The 11,000-nt window shown below is 51.3% G+C and overlaps 1 protein-coding gene across 2 annotated transcripts; it reads right to left on the bottom strand.

The window, feature by feature from the left end:
* Positions 1 to 921: 921 nt before the first annotated feature.
* On the bottom strand, positions 922 to 8,741 carry TYSND1 (trypsin like peroxisomal matrix peptidase 1). 2 transcript variants are annotated; one of them, XM_035268106.3, is made up of 5 exons: positions 7,493 to 8,741; positions 5,949 to 6,079; positions 4,732 to 4,917; positions 4,488 to 4,590; positions 922 to 1,801 (listed from the first exon to the last, which is right to left on the bottom strand). In XM_035268106.3, the coding sequence occupies exons 1-5, from the start codon at positions 8,647 to 8,649 to the stop codon at positions 1,771 to 1,773; spliced, it is 1,608 nt and encodes a 535-aa protein (XP_035123997.1). In that variant the 5' UTR covers positions 8,650 to 8,741; the 3' UTR covers positions 922 to 1,770. The 2 variants fall into 2 exon arrangements, with proteins under 2 accessions (XP_035123997.1, XP_035123996.1); XM_035268105.3 differs by lacking the exon at positions 4,488 to 4,590.
* Positions 8,742 to 11,000: the final 2,259 nt, after the last annotated feature.

The raw sequence follows: 11,000 nt of genomic DNA, 5'->3' as shown, positions 1-11,000 counted from the left end.
GGTGGGCAAACATTAGTGAAAGGATGGCCAGAGGTGGGAGGCCTGCCCCTGAGCCCTAACGTACCCAATATTCTAACCAAAGACTAGAACAAGGGCTATGGGAGTTACGAGTCAGGAACCCTGGATGGAAACCAATATATATTGTATCACCACACCCAGCACACAGGTGTTGGAAGAAAAGGACTCCTAGGCATGCTCCCTGCGTGGGCACTGCCCCTAGCTGCCCCTCCCAGGGCTTTCAGCCTGCCAGTGGAGATCATTCTTCAGGGCCTGCACATGCAGGGTCCTGGGCACACTGCACATTCCTCAGAGTTGGACTCAGCTCCTGGGGGTTGCCCTGGCCTCATTCACCCTTGAACTTCCCAGCTCCCACCCACCCCAGGCATTATTTAAGCACCTGCTGCCAGGCCAAGACCACCACCTTCTGGGACCTGCAAGCCCCATCCAGCTGTGACTGACACATGACCAGCTATGAGGGCCAGCCTGGCAGGAGAGTATCCCATGAGCACCAACGCTGCTGAGAAAATAGCACAGACGGGTGCATTTCTGGGCTGGCCACAGTAGCTCACACCTGTAATCCCAGCACTTTGGGAAGCTGAGGCAGGAGGATTGCTTGAAACCAAGAGGCTGAGACTAGCATGGGCAACAAAGCAATAACCCATTTCTACAAAATGATCAAAAAGTAGCCAGGCCTGGTGGTGTGTGACTGTAGTCCCAGTTACTCAAGAGGCTGAGGCAAAAGGACCCCTGACGCCCAGAAATTTGAGGCTGCAGTGAGCTATGATTGCACCACTGCACTCCAGCCTGGGTGAGAGAGGAAGACCACAGCCCTTAAAATAAAAAGGAAAGAATGTGTTTCTTTGCCTGGCACTTGCCTATTCCCAATTCAACCCCTGAAAAAAAGAATTTGATATATAGAGGTTTTTCAATATCATGTTTATTCCCAAGCCCCAACCACACATGTTCTACCCCTGAGACCCAGGCTGTGGGCTGGAAAACGAAGGCACAGTGTCAGAGGGTCCCTGAAGACCCAAGAGTGCTGACATTCAGGGACCTGCCTGCACTGCCCACAGGCCTGGCACAGGAGGCACTCCTGTTTCAGAGCAGGGTTTCTGCTGAGATATGCTAAGGAAGCAGAGTCCTCTGTCAGCCTTGACTCTGATTGTGACGCAGACGGGGGCCAAAGCCCCAGTGAAGCTCCAGGAGGCCGGTGGCCCCCAGGGGAACAGATGCAAAACCAGGCACAGGCCTGCCTTCCGGCCAGCATCTACCCATCAGCCCCAGAATGTCTGTGCAGTTGGAGTGGACTCCCCAGAAGGAAAAACAAGCTGAGTCTAGTGCTAGGGGACAGAGAACTGGGGGCTCAAGAAAGCACCCCAAAATGGGCTGCCAAGTTAAGGACCTAGGGGGCTAAAGAGTTTGCCCCAGGGCCTAGAGCCTGGACTGCAGGCAGTGGCTGGAGATGAGAGGCAGCCTGGGTCCCTTCAGGAGCTGAGCCCTGGATTCTGGGACCACAGTGACCTCAACATCACTTCCTACAGCAGAAAAAGGTCACTCTTCTTTCCAGAGGAGGCGACAGAGCCTCAGAGCTTGCTCCGAGGGGCCTCTGCCAGGGGCCGCTGCAGCCGCCATACCACCCGGACTGGCTCAGCAGTGCAGTCCAGCTCACGGAGGCCACCCAGGTCATGGGTCTGGCTGTAGTGCTGCAGGGCGGGCTGGAGCACCGTGATGGGAATGCTGAAGTTCAGGTGGGGGTAAGTGGCCCCTGTGCTATTGTCCCGGGTGTTGCTGGCGATTATGCCTGTTGAGGAGTCAGAGAGCAAAAGAAGATGTGAGCCATCTCCATCCAACCATCTCCATCCACCCTGGAGCCCACAGGGCCTGCTAGGGCTGGAAACCACTCCCCATGGTGACAGACGCTGAGCTTCTAGACATGAACACCTGCTGCCCACACCCCTTCCTGGCTTTACATTCTCCCTAACACTCTCAGTATCTAACACACTAGATAGTTCACTTATTTTGTTATCTTTCTCTCCACCTAGTGTCAGCTCCATGAGGGCAGGACTTCGGAGTTTTGGTCATTCAGTCTCCCAGTACTTGTGCCAAGTTAAGCTCTCAACCAAGGGTTGTTGAATGAATGAATCAATCAATCAACCAGACCCACAGACATGTTTTGCTTGGCCTGCTCGGTGCATGGATGTGTGGTTGTTTTTTTTTTTTAAGATAGAATCTTGCTCTGTCACCCAGGCTGGAGTGCAGTGGCACCATCTTGTCTCACTGAAACCTCTGCCTCCCAGGCTTAAGCAATTTTCCTGCCTCAGCCTCCCGAGTAGCTGGGATTGCAGGCATCTGCTGCCACACCCAGCTAATTTTTTGTATTTTTAGTAGAGGTGGGTTTCACTGTGTTAGTCAGGATGGTCTCGAACTCCTGACCTTGTGATTCACTCACCTCAGCCTCCCAAAGTGCTGGGATTACAGGCATAAGCCACCGCAGCCGGCCGTGTGTGTAGTTTTTTAAAGACAGTTTCTGCCTGAATAGTGAAGAATTCTATATAGCCTTTGACCAACTTTCCTTTATGTTCATATCTTATGTCACCAAAAAATATGTATCAAAACAAAAAAATTTACCTTGGTACATACCATTAAGTCAAACATAGAACTCATTGGCATGAGTTGCTCTAGCGTTTCCACTAATGCCTGTTTTCAGTTCCAGCATCCAATCTAGGACTCCATATTGCATTTAGCTGTCACAGCTCCCAAACCTCCTCCAATCTGGGTCAGTTCCTCAGTCTTTCCTTATCATTCATGGCCTTGACATTCTTAAGACTGCAGGTTATTTTAATTTATTTATAGTCTTGTTGTTGCTGTTGTTTGGAGCCAAGGTCTCATTATTGCCATGCTAGAGTGCAGTGGTGGGATCATAACTCACTGCAACCTCGACCGCCTTGGCTTATGTGATCCTCCCACCTCAGCCTCCCTAAAATATTTTGTAGAGATGGGGCCTCACCATGGTTGTCCAGCTTGGTCTTGAATTCCCAGACTCAAGCAATCCTCCCACGCTGGCCTCCAAAAATGCTAGAATTACAAGTGAAGCCACCATACCTCACTTTTTTTTTTAAATAAATATACAACTTATATTTTTGAGATGAGATCTTACTCTGTCACACAGCCTGGAATGCAATAGTGACCATAGTTCACTGCAGCCTTGAACTCCTGGGCTCAAGTGATCTTCCCACTTCAGCCTCCTGTATAGCCAGGACTACAGGCACATACTACCATGTCCAGCTCACGTCAGTGATTTTAGAGAATAACCCTCGGTTGAGGTCTACCTAATGTTTTCTCACAACTGTTGGGTTGGTGCAAAAAGTGGGTTGGTTTTTGTCATACTTTGGTTTTGCCATTACTTTTAATCATTTAAGGTTATGCATTATTGGGAAGAAGACCATAAAAGCCCTGTGTCCTTCCCAGGGCATCAGCTGTCTGATGTCTGTATGGAGTACTTGTGATATTAACCTTAATCACTAGGCTGAGGTGTATCTGCCAGGCCTCTCCATGGTAGACTGATATTTTCCTTTCTTTAATTTAAAAAATATTTTTTAAAAAATAAAAATACAGACAGGGTCTCACTATGTTGCCCAGGCTAGTCTTGAACTCTGGGTTGAAGTGATCCTCTTGCCTCAGCCTGCAGAAGTGTTGGGATGACTGCCATAAGCTACCACACCAGGCTCTAAATATTACCTGTGGCTCTAATATTTCCTCTTTGTAAGTACTAAATATTTAGAGGAGATATACGAAAGTTATGCAAATATAATTACTTGTACACTAAGGTGGAATAAACAAGCAAACATATTGTAGACAGCAAAAGCAAGGTTTCTCACTACAGGAGAAAGAGGAGACAAGCGACAGACTGGACTGGAGTTCGAGGTTTCTAGGTGAACTCATATTTTTTCTTCTTTTTTGATAACAGACTGTTTTTTCAAAACCTATTACCAAAATTTAAAAATTGATCGATTTAACGGCCACATGTATTTTTTTTTTTTAAGATTTACATGTCTTGTGAAATATCTGAATACCAGTCAACATTAGGCCCATCCTCCTTCATGGCCACAGTCTGCTGCAGCCGAGTCGAGTGCGCTCCAGTCTAGCACTGATCCCTCCCCTCCCTGTTGTCTTCTCTCCTTCATGGCCACAGTCTGCTGCAGCTCCAGTCTAGCACTGATCCCTCCCCTCCCTGTTGTCTTCTCTCCTTCATGGCCACGGTCTGCTGCAGCTCCAGTCTAGCACTGATCCCTCCCCTCCCTGTTGTCTTCTCTCCTTCATGGCCACAGTCTGCTGCAGCTCCAGTCTAGCACTGATCCCTCCCCTCCCTGTTGTCTTCTCTCCTTCATTTGCTTTGCCTTTCCAGCCTCTGTTAGCTTTTGAGTCTGTGACCCTTGGACTAATCCAACACCTGAATTTCACAGATCAAACCAGATTAAGTGACTTACCTAAGGTCACACAGTGGATTCATGGCAGAGAAGGGACCAGAGGCCAGATCTGTTTCCTCCCAGTTCAGCGTCTCTCCCTCACCACCCTCAGGAGCAGAACAACCTGCAAACCTTGGCTAGCTCACTCATAACGCCCACCATTTTCCCAGACAGAGGGTGCATTGGGGCTGGCCACAAGCACTCACAGGGTGGGACTGAGGTTCTAGCAAGTGGAAGGATGGGAGAGGGCCAAGGAGCTGGTTACCAAGGAGGTTCCCTGAGTGGTTGGAGAAGAGGGGTCCCCCACTGGAGCCACCATGCACAGCGCATGTGGTCTGCAGCATCACGGGCGTGCCATCCACTTGCACCACAGCTGACAGGATGCCTGACGTCACTGAGGGCCCGCAAGCCTGGCCAAAGACGCCGAAGCCCACCACACTCACAGCTTCGCCTGCCAAGGAGGGAAGGAAGGTGAAGCTAGAGACACCTGTGTTATAGCAGGACTCACATTCCCTAACCCCCATCCCTATCCTCTCCAAATGTCCCAAACCTCTCCACCCTTCGAGTTTCTGCTCAGATACTCCTGCCTCCAGAGAGTCTTCCCAGGCAGGTCCCCGGCTGGAAGAGGCTGGGAACTCCACTGAGCTCCTAGCGCTGTATCTGCACGATCACTTCTCCTGAGCAGCAGGCTGTTCCCCAGTCCTCATTTCCTGGATCGATGGGGCAGTGACTTTTAGAAGTTCCTAACACCTAGCTACATGCTCAATAAATGTTTGTGGAATTCACATCCATCTCCTCCTGGGACTCCTAAGAAGTCTCTTGGTGAAAAGAAATGGTGACAACAGCTATAAAGCAGCCATCACCTTCCTTTTCCAAGTGAGGACATGCGGCTAAGTGCTTTATAGGCAACATTGCACCCAGCACTCCCAACACCCAGAAGTAGGATGTATTAGCCCCATGGCAAAGACATGGAAAATAAGGCAGAAAACAGTTAACTAATCTGTCCAAGGACATGGAACTAGTAAGTGGCAGAGGAAAGATGCCCATCTAGAGCCCCTGGACCCTTCATTGCCATACCTAACACTGCCTCCAAGGAGTGTGACATTGGCACTTAATGCGGCAGCACCACAAAGCCTTTTACCCAAATCATGCCCCAGGAGTCCTGAAAGTGCCACATGCCTCTCTGACCAGCCTGATGTGTTAAGGAACCCCAAAGGTCCAGCACCCTCACACTACATTGCTGCAGGCACTCAGGGAAGGGGTGTGCTTTATCCTTCACAGGGTACTCCACATCCCCAACCAGCACAAGGGAGGCCTTGGAGGACCCTGACCAATGCCACCCTGACTTTGTAAGTCAGCTGGGGTGGGGAGGGGTCTGGTCCGGAGGACTGGCCATTGTGAAAATGCCCAACAGATTCTACTTCCTGAGCACCACCCTAGCCCAGAGGGGCCCTCCTTCAGGTTACGCCCTTTGTCCTTTACCTTCATGGAAGTGCTCAGCGGGCACAGGGATGGGAACATCCTCCAGGTCTTCCTCCAGGCTCACAACTGCTATGTCATAAGGACATGTCTCCTGAGTGGCAAATACCACACGGCCCCAGATGGCCACACTCCTGGGAGCAAGGAAAACAAATGACAGGCTAGCTTTCTGACCTCTCAGTAGTTGGGGGAAATCAAGGAGCTGAGAATGACAGTGAACATCACAAACTTGGAGTCACAAAATCTGGGTATCAGCCCTGAAACTGACCAGCCAGGCAACTCTGGGCAAGTCACGTCATCATTCTGTGGTATCTCCAAAGGTGGTTGACAAACGGTGCTGCTTCTATAAAGCTTCCTGTACCTCACCCCGATAAGCAACACGGACAGTGAACATTGTGGGTCAGGTTTGGTGTTAATGCTTTGTAGACATCACTTTATTTAGTCCTCCGACCCTATAAACTGGGCACTGGCATTCTCTCCATTTTAGGTGGTGTAACTGAGGCCCAGAGACACTGAGTAACACTCCCAACGTCAGACAATGGGAGGAGCCAGGGCGAACATAATACTTTCTTTCACTGCCTTGATACCCACAACAATCCCATCAGTTTGGTGGCGTTTTACCCCTCTGGGTCCCTATTTACATAGATGCTAGCACTTCTGTAGCACACTGCGTGGCAGGCTCTGTTCCAAGACATTTGGCATCAACTCCCAGGGAGGCAGCTTAGACAGACTGACTTGCCCAAGATCAGACAGGGGTGTCCCACTACACTCTGTAGGGATAGCTTCCAACAGACCTGGTGGTCTCCTTAGGAGTAAGGGGAATGTGTGGGGAATGAGAATCTGGGGGCGCCACACACCATAGGGAAAACTTCATCAGCCTTCCCTTTAAAGTCATATCTGTCCCACAGGCCACCAGTGGGGACACCTATGGCAAACTGGGCTGTGTTGCCCACACCGGGCTAAGCTTGGGGATTCAGGAAAGAGATTTGGAAAGAACTGGTCTGCAAGGGTGGGTTGAACCGCGTGCAGCTGCCTGGATCAGCCCCCTACATTTCGATTAGGTAGAAACCCACATTCTGTTTTTCATTCTGAAGGGAAATTCTGGCTAAGCTCTAAAAGATGATTAAAATTAACAAATCTATCTCATTACCCCAGGAGGTAATGAGCCTGGGCCTCTGGGACCTTATCACTTTCAGAGAAGCTGTAAGGTTAGGGGAATCTCTGTTCAAAGGGCCAGAGAACAGTGGGTTATAGGGTGCAGGGCTATGAGACAGAGAAGCTACCCAGAAGGAACTCAGACTTTGAGGCAAGCTCAAAGATGTCCAGTTCCGGATTCAGGGTGTCCCACAGTAACCAAATCCAGAGCTGCTTGGAGCTTGACATCTTGCCCTAGATACTCCCCCACAGGGATTCTGGGTATAAAGAATAAGGGTAAGGTTCTAGGTCTCTACCCACTACACGCCCAAAGCATCTACGTGACACAAAAAGGCTTGCACCCAGGCCTGAGACCTGGAAAGGGGATCGTGGGGTCTGCCCTGCGGGCTTACTTGGGGGACATGGAGCGCACCAGAACCCTGGCTGCCTCCCGAGGGGACACGTGCCGGCAGGTCACTACAAGGCGGGGAGCCACAGCCACTCCAGAGCCCCAAATGGTGCCGCACTCCACCAACACAGCCGCAGCTGCCCAGGGGGGCCCGGGGTCTCGAAGGGGCAAGCCCCACGGGACGCCCACCTCTGGCGGCAGGAGAGCGGCCAGGGCAGCGGTGCTGGGGAACAAGCGGCCGAGAGCGGCGCGGACAGCGCGGAAGAGCGGGGCGGCAGCGCAGAGCAGCGTAAGGCCCACCCATTCTCGGGACTTCCAGCAGAGTGGTGCCGCCACGAGAGCCACCAGCGTCCCCGCGGGCCGCGCGGTGAACACGCCGCCGCCCTCCGTGCCGGGCAGACAGCGCGCGTCGGTGAGCAGCAGCGGGCCGGCCACGTTGCTGAGCACCCCGCGGCTCAGGGTGTTGAGAAAGATGTCGGGGCAGAAGGCCCCGAACGGGGAGCCGCAGACCAGCAACGGCGCGCCCTTGGGCACGGCCCCGAGAGGCGCCACTGCCACTGCCGGCCCGCTCTCCTCCGCCTCCTCCTGGCCTAGCTGCACGCCCAGCAGCGCGAACCAGCCCAGCGCTCTCAGTTGATCCTCTTCCTCCAACACTTCATCATCCGGCGCCATGCTCGCGAAGCGCCACTGTTCCGCTGTCTCGTCCCCGAATAGGCGCGCGAAGTGGGCCCAGAAGGCCGGGCAGCTCAGCAGCAGCAGCAGCTCGGCGGGAAGCGGTGGCTGCTGGAGCCGCCTGCGGGACGAGGCAGGTGGGCCGGGCTCGAGGCCCGCGCACTGGGGCGTGCACAGCCTGGGGCTACCCCGCTCTACGCCGCCCACGAGACCCGCGGCCGTTGGGGCCCACTGCACATGCAGGCGCAGATCATCGCTGCAACTGTCGCCAGGCAGGAAGACGGCGCCGGCCGCGGTCAGGACCTCCCTGCCAGCTCGCAGGAAGGGGGCGAAGATGCCCCCGTGGCACAGCACCAGGCCCGGGCTACGGCTCAGGATCACCCCGCTGCAGCTCCACGGGCCCGCCTCGGGTTGTCCGGCCCGGGAGGCGCTCACCACGCAGCCCGCCTGTTCCGCTGCCCTCATGGCAGACCCCCACTGCCTCCCCATGGCACCTAGACTGGACACTCGGGGGCTTCTCCGAGAAACAGCGAGCCACACAGCTACGACCCCGACTCGCCGACCTAGCGCCACCCACAACTGGACGGGAGAGGCGCAAGCTCCGATTCAGGTCTTCCTCATCGAGCTCGATTGGCTAATCCCCAACTGACCAGACCTGATTGGCTGGGCTTGTACCGAGCCCTGACTGGCTGCCGATTCTGATCTTCCTTTCCCCGCCCTCGTAGGTTCGTCCAACTTGTGGGACGTAGCCTCTGCCCCATACCCCCGGATGAGCCCCCGGGAGAGTAACGTGCGAGCGGCGTCAGGAGGAATTGGGGGAGAGGAGGGCGGGTCCCTTTAAGCCTACTCTCTTGTTTGCTGGGCTGCGGGAAAGGGAATAGAAACGAGCGCTGGCATAGCTAGATTTGCCCAGGCCATGACAGTACCTGTTAGCATCTGCCCAGGTCTAGGCGACCTTCAGCCTCTGACCCCTGGGATAATATGGGCCAAGAAATCCCTGGCCAATTCAGTATTTTGGAAAATCTGAAAGTAAACCGTATTAAGCAGTCCATTAAGGGGCATGAAGTCTCAAGATTACTCCTAAGATATTTTGCCGCTAAAGCCTCAACACAGAGAAACTGGATTTGCTGTAAATTAAACTGCCCTTTAAGTCGACTATGATGAACAGCTGAAATCAAGAATTTTAATCATATCGCCCTATATTTTGCAGTGTGCACATTTTCACATAACATTTATAACCACCAGCCAGGATTTATCTAGGCCAGGGTCCAAATACTTCTGTAGAAGGCCAGAATGGAAACAGTTCCAGTTTGGAGAACCATACAATCAGTCTAAATACCCAACTCTGCAGCTGTTGCATACAAAAGCTAAAGGAATGGCAGTGGCTGTGTTCCAATATAAAGTTACGTTGAAATTTGAATTTCACATAACTTTTTCTTGTCCAAAAATAGCATTCTTCAAATTTTTTCCAACCATTTATTTATTTATTCCCCTCTGGTTCGTGTTCTCTGATGAAATTGCATTTTCCAACCATTTAAATGTGTAAAAAGCTTTCTTAGCTCACAAGCCATACAAACACAGGTAGCAAGCCAGGTATAACCCACAAGGCATAGTTTACCATCTCTAGTATATTAACGTAAAACTTCTCTACTTTTCCAAAGAAGTACCCTTTAGGACAGAAGAGGATGAACGACTATATCCGGGGGGAGGGGGAGCTTCATGATACCCTCAAATCAGTCACCACAAGCTAGACAGTTTACGAAGGTCTGCTTTATCACTGTATTGATAAAATACACATTAATTTTTATTAAGGTTACTATAGTATAATACCAACATTAATGAAAAGATACTCAATTACTACTTAAGTTCTCTAATCTTTTGCCTGAATTCTTTAAATTAAAATTGCTTGGTGAAACCTCAGGACAACATGGGATAATGCTCCCGGTACTCCCAGTGGCACAAAACTGCTAGAGAAAGGAAAACGATTATCCATGATAGTATGAGGCAGGACTAAAATTAGGTCATCTTCCATAGCAGGCAGTCTTATTTTGGTTCTATGACACAGAAGATGGCTTGATCACAGCAGAATTTATCCCAACTTCCTAGCAACTAAGAGTTTTTCTCTTGGTGAACCACAGGGGCTCACACTTGGAATCCCAGCACGTTGGGAGGCCGAGGTAGGAGGATTTCCTGAGCCCAGGAGTTTGAGACCAGCCTGGGCAACATAGTGAGACCTTAACTCTACAAAAATTTTAAAAATTAGGCCGGGTGCTGTGGCTCACGCCTATAATCCCAGCACTTTGGGAGGCCGAGGGGGGTTGATCACAAGGTCAAGAAAAAATTTTTTTAATTAAAAAAACAACAACAAAATTTTTTTTAATTAGCTAAGCACAGTGGTACACACCTGTGATCCCAGCTACTTGGGAGGCTGAGATGGGAGGATCACTTGAGCCCAGGAGGTCAAGGCTGCAGTGAGCTATGTACACATCACTGCACTCCAGCGTGGGTGACAGAGGGAGACAACAGAGCGAACTCAAAAAACAAACAAGAAAAACTTTCTCTCTAAAAGTGATTCTCCCTCAATAATGCTCAAGACTCCAGCATAAACTGTTAGGCATTGGGTTTTTTGGTGTCTACAGCAGATCATGGTACAAAGTCCCAAGTCACAGCCAGAACAGCCAAGGTAAGCCCTGTTGAGTGCTAGGCTCAGTGACTGAACCTTTAATCTCATGTTCCGCTCTGCCTCAAACAAAACCAACCCATTTGCCCATACAACCCACAGCATCCTTTCATAGTAACAAAGACAAGAGGACACCTCCAATACTTTAATACTTGGTTGA

Source organism: Callithrix jacchus, chromosome 12 (genome assembly GCF_049354715.1).
Source record: "Callithrix jacchus isolate 240 chromosome 12, calJac240_pri, whole genome shotgun sequence".
Classification (NCBI taxonomy): Eukaryota; Metazoa; Chordata; class Mammalia; order Primates; family Cebidae; genus Callithrix; species Callithrix jacchus.
This window is presented reverse-complemented; position numbering and strand designations above follow the sequence as displayed.

Bases quoted from the DNA above. Each gene is read 5' to 3' on its own strand.
- TYSND1 (XM_035268105.3), bottom strand. From the start codon at position 8,649: ATGGGGAGGCAGTGGGGGTCTGCCATGAGGGCAGCGGAACAGGCGGGC. The intron at 4,918-5,948 runs GTAAAGGACAAA...CCTCCTTGGCAG, and splicing joins CGCTGAGCACTTCCATGAAG to GCGAAGCTGTGAGTGTGGTG. The intron at 1,802-4,731 runs GTAACCAGCTCC...ACTCCTCAACAG, and splicing joins CCACTCAGGGAACCTCCTTG to GCATAATCGCCAGCAACACC.